General features: G+C 35.2%; 2 protein-coding genes across 3 annotated transcripts; both read right to left on the bottom strand.

Annotated features, from left to right (window-relative positions):
• Positions 1 to 1837: 1837 nt before the first annotated feature.
• LOC104105010 (uncharacterized protein At3g17950-like) lies at positions 1838 to 4650 on the bottom strand. 2 transcript variants are annotated; one of them, XM_009613241.4, is made up of 3 exons: positions 4414 to 4650; positions 3941 to 4090; positions 1838 to 2486 (listed from the first exon to the last, which is right to left on the bottom strand). In XM_009613241.4, exons 1-3 carry the CDS (start codon positions 4423 to 4425, stop codon positions 2031 to 2033), a joined length of 618 nt encoding a protein of 205 aa, XP_009611536.1. In that variant the 5' UTR covers positions 4426 to 4650; the 3' UTR covers positions 1838 to 2030. The 2 variants fall into 2 exon arrangements, with proteins under 2 accessions (XP_009611536.1, XP_009611538.1); XM_009613243.4 differs by lacking the exon at positions 4414 to 4650 and adding an exon at positions 4173 to 4383.
• A 1341-nt stretch (positions 4651 to 5991) lies between these two features.
• Positions 5992 to 15281, bottom strand: LOC104105009 (uncharacterized). The gene is made up of 5 exons (XM_009613239.4): positions 14602 to 15281; positions 7877 to 7934; positions 7680 to 7797; positions 7461 to 7578; positions 5992 to 6442 (listed from the first exon to the last, which is right to left on the bottom strand). The coding sequence occupies exons 1-5, from the start codon at positions 15151 to 15153 to the stop codon at positions 6389 to 6391; spliced, it is 900 nt and encodes a 299-aa protein (XP_009611534.1). The 5' UTR covers positions 15154 to 15281; the 3' UTR covers positions 5992 to 6388.
• Between the last annotated feature and the right edge of the window lie 1423 nt (positions 15282 to 16704).

The following is a 16704-nucleotide window of genomic DNA, read 5'->3' as shown; positions in this document are numbered from 1 at the left end:
GACACAGCTTAAAAACAATTCTGCATACGCCGCTGAAAAAGTCACTCAATTAAGGGTAATTGTTTATGAAAGTTACTTTTTTATTTTATATCACAAAAGTCATTCTGTTTTTGTCTTTCTCACAAGGTCACTCACTACACTTTTTGACTTTTTTATTAAAGTTAAATATTTAAAAAATAATAAGGCACCATTAAAATTATTGTTTGACTCGCTCTAAGACCCGACCACTATCATTTATACCATTTTAATTTTTAAGCCTCATTAAATAGTAAATTATTTTTTTGTTAAAATCGTAATCGTGTACCTTAACTCATTAGTTGCAGTTTTCTTTATGAACAACATTTTTTGTTAAATGGTGTTGATGTGTTAGCAGCATTTGACAGTTCGATGGTAAAGATTATTTATGTTTACTCTCTACTAATTTGAGGAAGATTAAACCTTTCAGGGGTCGTTTGGTTTGAATACGGCTTATGTCGGGATAAGTAATGCTATGATTAGTTATCCTGATATTATTTTTATCCACTGTTTGATATGCTGAGATTAGTTATTTTGGTATTTTTAGTCTTTTACTTTGTTGTTTTATCAATGCTACCATAGATTGCAAGTTTTAATTTTTAGAGGCATTTATTTATTGATTTTAATTTCTTATCTTAACTATTTATATTGAATTTATCAGGTTAGTAGTACTATTTCATTTATCTGAGCAATACTCTTTTCATTTAGCATATTAAAGGATTATTTTTGCAATCCTTTATTACTCATATTAAATGACTCAACTTCACCAGCTAATGAACTTTTTTAGCCTATTAAACGCGGATGAACTTTTGCTCGTAATGACCATTTTAAATACTGCTTTTTTGCTCATAGTAAATGAATTTTATTGAGACTAAAAAAATAAAAAGGGTATAAATGATAACGGGTCGAATCTCGGAGCGAGACAAGAAAATAATTTTAGTGAGTGCCTTATTATTTTAAAAATATTTTGCTTTAAAAAAATTAAATAGTATAATGAGTGACTTTGTGTGTAAGATGGTAGAAACAAAGTGATTTTTGTGATACACTATTTGACCTTTGTTGACAAAAGTTCGTTTATACATTAAACAAATTTAATTTTACTACTAAACACTAGTCAATATATGCAAGAACAATATTTAGTCAATGTAACAATTCAAAAACTTTTACTGTTCAACAATTTTTGGTTTCTTCTCAACGAAATTTCAATATATTATACTATGCGCACACGCGCAAATAAGTACCCAGAATTTTTGGAATATCTGTATATTCAGGACAAATGAACGTTTTATTCCTATTAAAATCAATATTTTAACAATTCAAAAGTCAAATATAAAGTTTATTATGTATGGTTGTCAATAGTTATCTATATGAAATTCGTTTACTACTTATAAGGCTTTTACTCAATTAAAATACTAAAATAGTATCGTTTTGAGATGCTTCTTACCCTCTCAAATTTTTCTATTTATCGTTTAAAGTTTTGGCCTACCAATTAAAAAAGTAATGTAATATCATTAATCATAAGAGTTATTTGATTTAATTATTCTTTCTCTCTCCTCAAACTTTTAAAATAATTATATATATCAGTTATTTGGAGCAAATGTATATTTAAAAAATAATTAATGAATTCTTGCTTTTGTAAAATGGCACACTTATCTTGGACTAAATTGATTTAGTTAAAACGACACTTATTTTGAACAAAGAGAATAATATAAATTAAATAAAAAAAACCTTCTATGTTACGCGGTAGTCTGAATCAAAAAAGTATACAAGCATTACAATGCTGAAACTTGGAAATGTGATCTTTAATGTTGAACTACAAGAGATGTTGAATGAAAATTAATTTAGTAGTTCCAATGACAATTACAAATGCTCAAGAATCAATATTTCATCACCCCCTCGTGAATCAATTAAACAATCCTCTACCCATTAAACCAAATGTTCCTTTTCAAGGAGACAACAACAATTATGGTAATAAAATTTCACAACATTTAAAAAAAATGATTGAAATCAGACAATTAATGAACTAAGTACCCACATAAGCATGAGAATATCATAGGACTTCCATGACCATTTTCATCTTGCTCAAATAACCCTTTTCTTGACTCATTAGGAGGAGCAATTTGGCCACCAATGAACAAAGAATTATTCATCTTTGAATCTGATAATTGATTGAAATCATCAGGTCCGTAAGCATTATTGGAAGCAGAAGCTCTTCTTTCTGCTTCAAGAAAATGGCCTAAAGATGGGGTAGAATTGTTATTTATATTCACTGCATCAGTACTTAGCTTTGAACAAAGAGAGAATAACCAAGTCCTTGATTTGTTGTTATTAATCTTCTTCTTGTCCCTTAATATGGGTTCAACTACTACTGTTCTTCTTCTTGTTGATCTTCTTGAAAGCTCTAAAATGCTGGTAATTCCTATGAGACTTCCTAGAGTTATGCTCTTGTCACGAAAGAAAGAAGCAGTAGACTGCAACAACCAGAGAACAGAAAGTTTTATTCAAAAATAACAACAATAACATATCGAGTATAATTTCATAAGTGAGGTCTGAGAAGGGCAGAGAGTACGCATAGTCTTACACCTACCTTGTGCAGGTAGAAAGACTGTTTCCGGTAGACCCTCGGCCCAGAGGCGAATCCATGATTTAAATCATATGGGTTCAATTTTAAGATTTTTAATATTGAACCCATTATATTTTGAAAGTTATGAGTTCATATCTACTATTTTTGCAATTTTAATAGATTTTTACATATAAATTTTTACTCCGCATCGAAAGTTATGTGTTCAGTTGAACCCGTAGCTAGTACGCTACATCCGCCTCTGCCTCGGCCATAGACGAAACTACATTCTCATAAGAGTGGTTAATTGACCACCCTTCGTCTAAAATTTACACTATGTATATAAGTAAAATATTAGGTTTTAGAGTTAAAAAATATATACTTTGTCGGAGAATTATTTTCACGTTTTTTTAAATTTGAACAACTCTAGAGAAATTCTAACTTGGGCTCTGTCCTCGAGCTCAAAGCAAGCATACTCAAAGCAAAAGCATGCAAAGTTCAATTCAATTATAGAATATTGACTTTATGGTCAGTCCATTACTTGATTGAGAAATTCATCTATATTAAAGAAAAGAAAGATAAAAAGAAAGAGATATTTGTCTGTTTAAATTATTAGAAGAAACTCTTTTTCTTTCTGAACCTGAGTCAGACTGGGAAACATAATAATTGAAAGGCCATGTGTAAAGATTAAAGTCCTTCCCCATCCCACTTTTGATAAGACATTGACCCCTTAGTGATGCAAGAAAAAGGCATTATAGCAATATATATAACATGATGCATGCATAAAGGAAAAATCAGCACACGAAAAGAATGAGATAGTTCTATCCTTAATTAAAAATTTTAATTTTGAAACTCAGAAATAGATAAATATGTGATAGCATATGCTTTTACCTTTTTATAATTTAATAGACTTATTTGACAAGAATCCGGATTAATTAAACTAGTAAAATCCTGATATTTGGATGATTAAATAATAGAAAAGAAAAAAAAAAAGCAATGGCACATTTACATATCTTCCTCTTTGCTCCATTATTGATGTATTTTGAGGCGGAGCAAGGGAGCACAAGGGGATTCATATATACCTCATTCGTCGAAAAATTATACTATATATATAAAGCCACATTTATATGAGATTCATATATATCTCACTCTGCAAAAAATTATACTATATATATAAAGTCAGACTTATATTTTTATGTATATACAGTAGAAGTATGTTGAATCCCCTCTTAGTAAATATGGTGGCTCCATTACTAATTGTATCCTCAACCAACCAAATTTACATCTACTATTTTCTAATTTTGGATGTAGAGAATATTCTATATAAAAAGGAGCTAAATTTAATTTATATGAAAAAATACAGACCTCAGTATCAAGATCAGAAGAAGAATCAGTGGAAGAGGAAGGAGAACCAGTGATCAAAGTACTGAAGGAAAGTGATCCATTAAATCCACGGTTTCTGACTTGCCCAGCTCTCACATTCAATGGCTGCAGTCCAAGTGGCCATCCTTCTTCCTGCAGAATCAAAATTTTTAATTAACTTCCAAATTAAAAGGTAACAGCGAAAAACACAAGAATCAAATCCACAAGATAATACCATATTCAATAAATAAACCAGATGAGCTCAAACATAAAAGCAGAAGGAATCCCATTTTTTATGCTAAGGAGGGGGAACTTAGGACAAGGAGCCACTACGAGTTACAGTCTAGTAGTACTGGTGAGAGTCATTTATATAATAGGCGTCAGTTCAATTCTCACGGTCTCCCTTTTCTCTAATGTAATAAGAAGAAAAATAAGGAAAAAATTAAAAAAAAAATTAAGGACAAAGAAGTATGTACCTGTTGAGCCATAGATTAACTTGACTACTGGTTTGAAGAGACTGATGGCTTTAAAGACTAAAATTGGTGAGAAGGGGACAGTGAGAGTGAGGTCATTTGAGAGAAAGAAAAAACTGTCATCTCCACTGGTTTACGTACTCTCTTTCTCTGGACAAGAAAAGAAAAGTAAAAGGACAAGAATTATAAGAATGTGCTGGAGCTGGAACTAATGGCAGTACAGTATATATATATTCTAAAGAAATGTAACTTGGTCTTCAACCTTCACACCCTGTCTTATGAGTCTGAGGGCCACGGTTAGTGCAATATAGTTTTTTAACCATTCGGCATCTAAAAACACACTGACCTGACTAAGTTTAATTTGCATAGCATAGGGCTCATTATAGGGGATACGCTTTCTTCATTTCTAGTGCTTGGACACGAGAATTTTAATTTATCTCATAACACTCTTTGACGGTGTTAGTGCAATTAATATAGTTACACTTTATTATTATAGATCCCACATAGTTGCACTCCCTTTCTATTTTTATGAAACTTCTTGGTAGAATCCAACAATCATTATTAAACCGTATTGTGTCATCATAATTACAAAATCCTTACATTTGCTATCAAGGTATAACAGCCCTTTTTACCCCAATTTAAGACTAACTATGCTTTGCTAGTCAAAGTTCACACAGTTATTAAAGTGAGAATTAAAATTTGTATTCATTATATTGAAAGTGAGTTTAAGGGCGACAGGTAAATGGAAAAGAAATAAGAGCTTGTGGTTTGAACAGGATTTTTGCCTAGTATGAGGTCAAAGTAAAGCATCCAAGAAAATAATTGTCAATCATATGAAAAGAGAAAGGGGGGAAAAATGTAAATGGGTAGGTGTTGGGGAACAGTCCGGACCCTTATTAAAAACTTTTACTAAAGACGTACACACTACCCTCTCAGATCCCACTAGTGAGATTATATTGGGTGGTTGTTGTATATGAGAGGACAAAAAATTAGAAAATACAAAGATAAATAATAAGTAATGAATTAACTCTAGAAAGTCAAGACATACACATCCAATTGAGAAATTAATGCACTGACATACTCGATCATATGAATATAACATAATACCAATACAAATGGGACTAACTAGCCCTGAGTGAAACAGTAAAAATTTACCCACACCCCTGATATTTATACTAAATTAATCAATTTACATGGTTAAGTAATTTAATAGGAAGAAAATAGAAAAGAAGTCTATATACATACACGTGTATCTAAACTTCCTTGACAGACTTTTCATTTTTTAAGAAGCTACTGTGGATCATAGATCACATTCTTCAAGAACGGCGATGTCAACGGAGATCATTAATAGAAGTATCACCATCACAATAATATACACAATACTCGAAATATACATCTAATTTAACCAGAGCTAGTGTCGGTGTGTCAGATGTTAAAAATATTCTACTTACAGTGCTATTAGGTCCTTTGCCCATTTTCACATTGCCGCTAAAGAAACAAAAAATGACATTTTGGTCAAAAGGTATGGCAAGCTCATCTGCTAGTAGATGATGAAGACAAGCTAACTGTCAATTTATGGTATAAAATGCCAAACAGAAATGTCATTTCATATTATCAAACTTGGAAAAGTATAGCAATAGTGTATTATCAGCCCATGCCGCAGCCTGGTGTATTATTACACACGGGGTCACCAAGATTGAAAGTTGGTGTCGCGTTAAGGAGAGAATGAAGTGAGAAAAAATATATAATAAGTCAAAATACAGGATAGGCTTTAGATGTTACAAGCACACTAGGTGTGTACTACAGTTTATACAACTTCTTTCTATACTTGTTTCCATGGCTTTTCATATTACCCAATATCAGGTTTGGGGTTGAGTGAACCTTCTGTTAGGAGGAGACTTGTTATAATGAGTATTCTGTCTTGGTTAATGGAACTACAAATGACTCGGGTATGGAGGAAGTTACTGTTTTGATTGTTCTACCGGTTACTCTGGCTCACACCAGGTCGATATTCTCCAATTCCAAGCAAGTCCTGTAAATGTTTACACTCATTGAGTCTCTTTAACAAACTAATTTTATAATAATACGAAATTGATGATTATTAAAAGGAACAAATAGTCCAAACAGCAGAAAGTGAATGGTACAAATAAAGATGACTGGCAAGAACAAGAACACGAACAAGGATAAGGAAGATATGTCACGGACCATGCACTTTCAATATGCACAATGCCTGCATGATTGGAAAAAAGAACACTGATAAAAAGCTTCTATATTCTTCTTCATATCCCCCACTACTTTGTGCCATTTAATTGGTTTAGCAACAGATCACAGTTCAACTTTCCTATGGGAACGGAAAGTAGGAAAGGGTGATCCTAAGGGATTTCACACTGTCTTTTGTCAAACTCACAAGACATGCTTAGTTATACAGAAACCTGATACAGACATAGAATTAAGGTGTTGCAACAATTTCATATTTGTTAGGATGAACTACAGAGATATAGAGCCGGACAGTGTAGACTATCTGACTCTAGAAATAGTGCTCCAGTTAGCAAATTAAAAACAAGTGACTTAAAAGCAGTATAACATTGTAGAACCGAACTATATGTAAATCCATCTCTATTTGTGACAAAGGCAAAACCGAAGCTGGGAAATACACAAACAGCCATACGTTTAGGCTCTGCGCATATCTAGACTACTACTAAGTTCAGGCTAGACCGCGACTCAAAGTGACACTGTTAGGCTTGATAGCATCACGCGGGCCCAGAAAACTGAAATAGGCCTCAAAGCAGTTTTACTTTTCTAGTTGATCGATGCAACTTATATGGATGAAACAACACCAGAAACCCTACTCACAAAGAACAATGAATTCACCCCAAAATATTGTAAGATGGAGTGGCAGGCAGTTGACAGCAGTAAAGCCTAAAATCATTATAGAATTTTGCTCCACCAACACAATAAGCAGTGAGCAAGACCAAGAACTAATAAAATGAATTAATAGAGGACAAACAACTTATCATTTATAGGGTTCCTAAGATAGGATATTTATGTACCTGACATGCTTTATTTTTGGCTCTAGTTTCTGCTGTGCTGGGAATGTCATGATTTGGTTTTAGAAACTTCTTCTCCCGCCGCTCACATGAACCCCATCCATCTGAGAACCTACCACCCCTAGGAACAAACCAAAGAAAGGGCAAAATGGAACAAGCTGAAAAGAATCTAGCAAAGCAACATGTTTCAATAGGAAGAGTGAGCGAATCAAAAGAACATACTGCATATATGCCCGAACTATAAATTCAGCACGCAGGACATTACGGTTCTCATCAAACTCGATGGTCTTGTCTTTAATTTCATATGATAGATTGAAGTAAAAGGATATCTTCCTCCAACCTGCACAAGTATGATGCTGTTTATGCAATAAAAGTTAGCTGAGAGTAGAAGAACCAATGACCCAAGCCTGATAACTTACCAGCCTTTTTTATGAAGGGATTTCCAGAAATCATAGTGTAGTCACTTTTCTCGAGAATCTGTGAAATGTTTATTTGCTTAAGTGCTGATGAAACCATATTCATGCATACACAAAACTTTAGGACAAAACAACAGCAGTAAATGCTGATTATAGATGTTAACAGAAACTGACAGGCAGTATAGTTCTATTTATCTTGAAGGTGAGTTGTCACAGGCTATTTTATTAAAGGTGCAGATATTGCACAGATTTCTAGAAGATAGTTTTTTCCTTGAAATTTGAAGATTTTTCGCACAACGATATGCTAATCACTTTAGTACAAAATACTGTTCTCATCAATTGCTTGTACTTCTCTACTACCGTATTTCGTTTCTCTTGATTCAATTTTTCTTCAATTATTATCAAATTCCAATGTTGTTTAGGAAGCTGAATACTTCCATTGCCATTAACGAAAACTCGATATCACAAGACTATAGAGAACAAGCAATGAGATTGCATCTGATGTCAAATGTTAGATAGTTATGTAAATAATATGAATTAATTCTAATCCCACATAGAATAGGAGTATGATATATATTGTATAAATAGGGCTCATTGTATTATAATTAAAACAGAATATCAATAATAGATTTTTCTCCTGTGCATTCTCACATGGTATCAGAGTAATCGTGAGAGATTTATCGTTGTGCATAAATTCCAGCGACTCTGGGAAGAGAAATCAATCAACTGTAAGTCTTTTTCCGGCAAACACAAGTCTGCCGCAAGTAAAAAGCCACTTTTCGTCAGTGTTGTGCAAAAACCAACACCACCACGAAGTAGATCGGCCTCCGGCGACCAACCCATAAAAAATCTCCGTCAGAGGACCCTCCACACGATCCCACGCGCCGCCGGAAGAAAATTTTCCGACGAAGTTCCGACGTCACGTGCCGGCGCGTGGGGCCCTTTCCGGTCACTTTTTTGAAAAATTTCTTTGGGACAGATTGTTCGCAAGGAAATTCCAAGCCTACCCATCCAAGTTACACCAAATTCCGACCACTTTATATTTTTCCGGCGTGAACAGTGATTTCAGAAGGGTTTCTGATTTTTCCACCCGCGTGAAAATCATAATGTCATTCGTATCAGAAGCCTTTGACTCACAACCCGTTGGATCCAATGCATTGAATCCAATCCAGATGGTTTCTTTATCATATTATATTGAGTTCCTTCAGTACAAAGCATGTAAACAAACATCTTCAGAGATAGCTTCCGTTGTTCAAACAGGTAGTAGCGTGACTTGTGTCTCCCAATCTTCAACCTCCGAGTCTTGGGTCATTGATTCAGGTGCATCTGATCACATTTCTAGTAATAAATCTCTTTTCACTACTATTTCATGTTCTCAATCTCTTCCAACAGTCACGATAGCCAACGGGTCTCAAACCGTGGCAACTGGAATAGGTCAAGCAAGTCCACTTCCTTCCTTACCTTTAGATTCAGTTCTTTATGTTCCCGGGAGTCCTTTTAATCTCATAGCCGTTAGTCGTTTAGCCAAATCACTTAAATGCTCTATTTTATTTCTTGATGATCTTGTTTTTATATAGGAACACAATACAGGATGGATCATTGGTACCGGACGTGAATCAAATGGACTTTATTACCTTATCCTTACAAAATCACATAGACTCACATCTTGTCTTCGTTCAACAACTTGTCCTATTACTGATTCACCAGATTTATTACATAAACGGTTGGGACATCCCAGTTTGTCAAAACTTCAGAAAATGGTACCTGGTTTATCTCACTTGTCCACTCTAGAGTGTGAGTCATGTCAGCCTAGTAAGCATACCCGCTCTCATTTTCCTCGGCGTCTTGATAATCGAATAGAGTCACCTTTTACTTTAATCCATTCAGATGTTTGGGGTCCTAGTCGGGTCAGTTCTACCTTGGGATTCCGCTACTTTGTCAGTTTCATTGATGATTATTCCAGGTGCACTGGATATTTTTGATGAAAAACCGATCTGAGTTGTTTTCTATTTTCCAGACCTTCCACGCTGAAGTTCAAAATCAATTTGGGGTTTCTATCCACACATTTCGTAGTGATAATGCCCTAGAGTATTTGTCTTCCCCATTTCAACAGTTTATGAACTCTCATGGGATTATTCATCAAATATCTTGTCCATACATCCCAACAAAATGGGGTAGCTGAAAGAAAGAATAGACATCTTATTAAAACTGCTCGTACCCTACTCATACAATCTCATGTTCCGTTGCCCTTTTGGGGGGATGCAGTTCTTACATCTTGCTATCTTATTAATCGTATGCCATCTTCAGCCAGCCAGAATCAAATTTCACTCTCTATCCTGTTTTCCCACTTACCTTTGTTCTCTCTTCCACCCCGTATCTTTGGGAGCACGTGCTTTGTTCATAACCTTACTCCAGAAAAAGATAAGTTAGCTGCTCGTGCTCTTAAGTGCATATTTTTGGGTTACTCGAGAACGCAAAAGGGATATCGATGCTATTCTCGTGACCTCCAGCAGTATCTTATGTCTGCTGATGTTACCTTCTTTGAAAACCAATCATACTTCACAGGTGCAAGTAATCAGTTAGAAATTTCTGAGGTGTAACCAGTTTCATTTTTTGGAGATTCAGTCAGTATCTCCCATTCATCTTCCTCTATAACTCCAGCTTCACCATCTACAGCTCCAGTTGCAGCTCCACCACCTATAGCTCCAGTTCCACCACTTATAACTCCTGTTCCACCACCTAGTCCAGTTCAACCTTCTACAGCTCCACCACTCCTCACTTATCATCGTTGTCCGCGCCCAGCATCAGGCCCAACTGATTCACGGCCCAACTGATTCACGTCCTGCACCTGACCCTACTAATAGTGCGGACTTGTTTTCTCTTAGTCAACCAATTTCACTGCGGAAAGATATACGGTGCACATTTAATCATAATCCTCATTATGTCGATTTAAGTTACTATCGTCTGTCATCACCCCATTGTGCATTTGTATCATCTTTGTCCTCTGTTTCTATCCCTAAGTCTTGGCGACATGCTATGATTGACGAGATGTCTGCTTTACATACGAGTGGTACTTGGGAGCTTGTTCCTTTTCCTTCGGGTAAATCGACTGTTGGTTGTCGTTGGGTGTATGCAGTCAAAATTGGTCCAGATGGTCAGGTTGATCGACTTAAGGCTCGTCTTGTTGCCAAAGGGTATACTCAGATATTTGGGTTTGATTACAGTGATACTTTCTCTCCCGTGGCTAAAATAGCTTCAGTCCGCCTTTTTCTATCTATGATTGTTGTTCGTCATTGGCCTCTCTATCAGTTGGACATTAAGAATGCTTTTCTTCACAGTGATCTTGAAGATGAGGTTTATATGGAGCAACCACCTGGTTTTGTTGCTCAGGGGGAAGTCTAGTGGCCTTGTATGTCGGTTGCGCCGGTCCCTCTATGCTCTAAAGCAGTCTCCTCGAGCCTGGTTTGGTAAGTTCAGCACAGTTATTCAGGAGTTTGGCATGACTCGTAGTGAAGCTGTTCACTCTGTGTTTTATCGGCATTCTGCTTCAAATCTCAGTATTTATCTGGTGGTTTATGTTGATAATATTGTCATTACCAGCAACGATCAGGATGTTATTACTAAGTTGAAGCAACATCTCTTTCAGCACTTTCAGACTAAGGATCTGGGCAGATTAAAGTATTCTATAGGTATTGAGGACGCTCAGTCTAGCTCAGGTATTGTAATCTTACAACAGAAGTATGCCTTAGACATTCTTGAGGAGGCAGTAATGACAGGTTGTAGACCTGTTGACACTCATATGGATCCGAATTCTAAACTTCTACCAGGACAGAGGGAGCCGCTTAGCGATCCTGCAAGATATAGGCGGCTGATTGACAAATTAAATTACCTCACGGTGACTAGACCTGACATTTTCCTTCCTGTAAGCGTGGTAAGTCAGTTCCTGGATTCTCCCTGTGATAGTCATTGGGATGCAGTTGTTCGCATTCTTCGATATATAAAATCTGCTCCAGGCAAAGGACTATTGTTTGAAGATCGAGGCCATGGGCAAATTATTGGGTACTCAGATGCTGACCGGGCAGGATCACCTTCTGACAGACGTTCTACGTCTGGATATTGTGTTTTAGTAGGAGAAAATTTGGTGTCTTGGAAGAGCAAGAAATAAAATATGGTTGCTCGGTCTAGTGCAAAAGCAGAATATCAAGCAATGGTTGTGGCAACATGTGAGCTAGTTTGGATCAAACATTTGCTTAATGAGTTGAAATTTGGTGAGATCAGCAAGATGGAACTTGTGTGTAATAATCAAGCTGCCCTTCATATTGCATCAAATCCGATGTTCCATGAGAGAACTAAACACATTGAGATTGACTGTCACTTCATCAGAGAAAAGATACTCTCAGGAGATATTGTTACAAAGTTTGTGAAGTCAAATGATCAGCTTGCAGATATTTTTACCAAATACCTTACTGATACTCGTATTAGTTACATATGTAACAAGCTCGGTACATATGATTTATATGCACCAGCTTGAGGGGAGTGTTAGGCCTCATTTGTTTTTTTTTTTTAAGATTAAGACGTCTGAATCTGAATACACATCTGAATATCAAGATGTGTATTAAGATTAAGACATCTGAATCTGAATACACATTTGAATATTAAAATGTGTATTAAGATCTGAATACTAAATGATTAAGACTGTTTGATTTTTAACATCTGAATGTATGCAATTTATCTTTATTTGAAAATTAATAAACATAAAATTCAATTAAAATGCTAATCAATCTAATATTGTATGGTAGTTGCTGATGGTGATGGCTAACGATGGTGCTTGTGAATCCCGACTAGAGGCGGCAGTTGGTGGTAGTTTTGGTTGATGATGGTGGTTCAGGGTAGTAGCTAGTGGTAATTGATAGTGGTGGCTATTATGATTGAGGATGGTGGTGGTGGGTGGTGATAGTTAGTAATGGCGGATGGTGGTGGTAGTTGTGATTGAGGAAGGTGGCGGTGGGTGGTGGCAGTTTATAATGATAGGTAGTGCCGGCTATGATTGTTGATGGTGATGAGATGGTTAGTTGTGGTAGTTGAGGTGGATGAGTGTTGGTTGTCATTGAAATGATGGTGGTGGGAGTGGTGGGGATGGTGGGTGATGGTAGTCGATATTGGTGGCTATGATTGAAGATGATGGTGGTGGTGATTGAGTATGGTGGTGGTGGTGGTGGTGGGTGGCATGGCGGTAGTTGATAATGGTTGGCGGCGGCGACAGTTAATAATGAATGTGGATGATAGAATTTTAATGAAATTAAGTCTCTGTTATAGATCTTAATCATACACACCTATTCAGACCCATTAAGTGGTTGTGAAGTAAAAAAAACAAACACACTTAATGATTAAGATCTGAATAATTAAGATTCCGACTTTAAAAACAAACGCACTTAATGTCTGAGATCTGAAAAATTAAGATTCAGACCTCCATTAAGTGCAAACAAATGAGGCCTTAGATAGTTATGTAAATAATATGAATTAGTCCTAGTCATACATAGAATAGGAGTATGATATGTATTGTATAAATAAGACTCATTGTATTATAATTAAAACAGAATATCAATAATAGATTTTTCTCCCGTGCATTCTCACATTAAAGAAGCATAATGTTCAAAGAGAAAATAAGACAAGTCTATCGCCAAGAAAATCAAACTATGGAAAAATTGGAATGAATCCTAAGAAAATTCTGCAAATGCATATATCTTATTAATATGCTAAAGAAATATAGGTGAAGGCAAAGTTCATGAACAAGAAGAGAGAAACACTTAAGAGCTTTCACTTAGAGTGCATTGGAATAGATCAATGAACATAAAGCTAAGTCAAGTTACTAGTTACAAGTTACAACTACATTGAGAAAGAAGCTATTATGCACTATCAATTCCTGTTAATGCTCTACTATCTTTGTTCCAAAGTTTTCATTGATTCGGCTTTCTTTTATTTATAATCAAATATCAATGTTGTTTAAGTGGCTGACGTCCTTCCATTAACCATTAGAGATAATTTGAAATCACAAGACTATAGAGAACAAGAGATGACATTTCTTCCGATGCCAAAAGAAGCATAGTGTTCAATGAGGGGATGAGACAAGTCTCACCAACAAAATAAAATCATGGAAAAATGGAAACGAAACCTTATAAATCTACGAATAGCATACACCTTACTAGTATCATAAATGCAAAATAGGCAAAGACAAAGGATCAAACAAGAGAAAACAGAAACACTTATAAAGCTTTCTCCTCAAGTACATTGAAATAGCTCAATGAGCAGAAAGCAAAGTTACAACTTGCATCTACATTCGAAAAGTAGTTATAATACATACTATGAATTAATAGATTATACTCGCATAACAACAGATAAAATAGCAAATTCATGCTAAATTTCAGATCGATGACATCATTTATCATCAGTAGTTTTTACTTACATTCTGTATTTGTTAAAAAATTCATTCAATATGTATAATATCTAATTGCGACCCAGTAATTAAGAAGAGCTATGAATCCCGAGGGTAGATCAGAACCCATAAACTTAAAATCCTGACTCCTGTGTTTATCATGCCATAACTCTCTAGCTAAATTAATATATCTAGACAATTTGCTGAACTAATGATATACGCAATACCAACTCCACTTAATTTACACGAAATTGAACAAATATGATTAAATAAAATGAAAATTGATGAATTTTACCGCCATAGCTGCATTTTGATACTCCTTGAACAGAGAAACAGATGGAAACTGACCGGCCAAGCTATGCCTCATGATGCCATCTCTATCTGGAGAACTTTCCGATCCAGTCGGACTGTTATAGTTTTGATTATACTGCGACACCGGAACCAGAACCGGAGACCTCCTCGTCACTGGCGGCGACGAATAATTCGTCACGGACGGCGTGCGCTGCACGTGCTTTACTACCGCCATCGGTTTCGGACTCGTCTCGTTCAGTTCCGAAACGCAGTTAGTGTTTGACCTGGAGATTTTTTGTGGTCGGTGATTTAGTACCTCACCGTCACGGTGATGATTCTGGAAGTTTCTAGGATTAGACTGCGGAGAAGGATTTGGAATGTGAAGAGGTCGAATTGGAGAGTGATTGTAAGGTAGAGTTTTGCGGTATTTGGAGACAGTGGTGGTGGAGGAGGCAGCAAGTGAGGCAGCGGCGGCGGCGGCGGAGTCGATCACCGCCCATAATGCGGCGTCGTCTAGGTCCTTATCGTCAATAGCGTAACTCATAGGAGAGTTCATTTCTGTATTTTTAAAAGTTGAGAAAAGAGAACAATATAATCGATTTTCGGAAATTTATAGGCATGGAGCTTCGTTTGTTCTAAGCTGCTATTTCTTCTGCTTTGCACAGATTGGGAGGTGAATTCTGGAACCATGCCGCTGTGTAAGAATTCAAATTTGAAATCGGTCATACGACATCGTAACAAAGTTTGTCGTGGTTCGGTTTAGATCGGTTTTTCCCTAAAATGAAACCAAACCAAATAAGTCGGTTCTTCAAATATTTGAACCAAACCAAACCATTTAAGTCGGTTTTTTATCGATTCGGTTTTTTGTCGATTTTTTCGGTTATTTATTAAATTTTTTTCTTAAATATGAGACATACAATACCAAACACATATTCCGGAGACTATATTTTCAACGTAACACTATCAAACTAATTGCTCTTTGAGAAATCTATCATTTACCAAGATATATTGATGATAATTGAATCAAATAGTGATGAATAATTTAAGTATTCAATTAAAAATTAATTATTTCCAACATGAAATAAATTCTTGTACTTAGCAAAAGAAAACTACCAATCAAACTAGAATGTAAAGACAAAGAATTAGATTATTATAATAGTAAAAAACTAGACTAAAAATACAAACGACTATTATGAACCATAAAATTTTAGAAACTTTGTATAAAATATACATATATAGAGGTGTGATAATAAATTTAAATAGTTACTTCTATAGTCGGTTTGGTTCGGGTTTTTTCGGTTATTTTTTTATTAAAATCAAAATCAAACCAAATTTGATCGGTTTTTAAAATTCAAAATCAAAACCAAACTTAATCTAAAAAGTATAAGTTTTTTGATCGGTTTAGTTCAGTTTTCGGTTTGGTTCGGTTTTTATTAACACCCTGCCCATAAGCCGTGGAAAAGAATGAGTGGCTTCCCCCCCCCCCCCCTTCTATGCCTTTAATATTATTTTTCCAAAGTTTATAGACTTGTTTCGAGAAAAACAAGATTTTCATGTTTTTCAATTGTGAAAAGCTTTTTAATTGACTAATTATTCCTGAACTTTTTTAGGCGAACATTTCTACATGCCTAGTGGATCTTAGACCTCTGAATTAGAAGGGTAAATAAGTTGATAATAAAAAAAAGAAAATCTGATCACAATTAAAAAATGTGTAGTCCGTTTAGTCTTAAATAATACTCCCTCCGTTTTAATTAGTTATTACGCTCCTAAAAATTTACGGGACAAAAGTTTCGTGTGACTATAAAAACTTCTCATTAAGGGTAAAAATAGATAAAATATAAAGTTTAAAGTTAAATTATTTTTAAATATTTAAATATATATTTTTTGAAATGAACTAATAAGAAAAGTGTGACAATTAAATTGAAACCGAGTGACTACAAAAGTTTCACATTTGCCATAAGTAATTGCAAATAACAAATAAGTAGCATAAAGATACTTGGGATAGAGCAAAAGGATATTTTTGGAGGAGTATTTCAGGCAAAATAATACTCCCTACGTCTCATATTAATAGTCATGGTTACTAAAAATAGTTATTTCAAATTATTTG

The sequence above is a fragment of the Nicotiana tomentosiformis genome, chromosome 7, assembly GCF_000390325.3.
Source record: "Nicotiana tomentosiformis chromosome 7, ASM39032v3, whole genome shotgun sequence".
Classification (NCBI taxonomy): domain Eukaryota; kingdom Viridiplantae; phylum Streptophyta; class Magnoliopsida; order Solanales; family Solanaceae; genus Nicotiana; species Nicotiana tomentosiformis.
Note: the sequence above shows the minus strand (reverse complement) of the source record. Positions and strands in the feature narration are given on the sequence as shown.

What these genes read in the sequence shown, in the direction of transcription:
- LOC104105010 (XM_009613241.4), bottom strand. An exon ending in CTTCTGATCTTGATACTGAG is followed by an intron (nt 2,487 to 3,940) that starts GTCTGTATTTTT and finishes TGGTTGTTGCAG; the next exon opens with TCTACTGCTTCTTTCTTTCG.
- LOC104105009 (XM_009613239.4), bottom strand. Translation starts at nt 15,153, where the DNA reads ATGAACTCTCCTATGAGTTACGCTATTGACGATAAGGACCTAGACGAC. An exon ending in TCCCTTCATAAAAAAGGCTG is followed by an intron (nt 7,798 to 7,876) that starts GTAAGTTATCAG and finishes ATACTTGTGCAG; the next exon opens with GTTGGAGGAAGATATCCTTT. An exon ending in CCAAAAATAAAGCATGTCAG is followed by an intron (nt 6,443 to 7,460) that starts GTACATAAATAT and finishes AAACATTTACAG; the next exon opens with GACTTGCTTGGAATTGGAGA.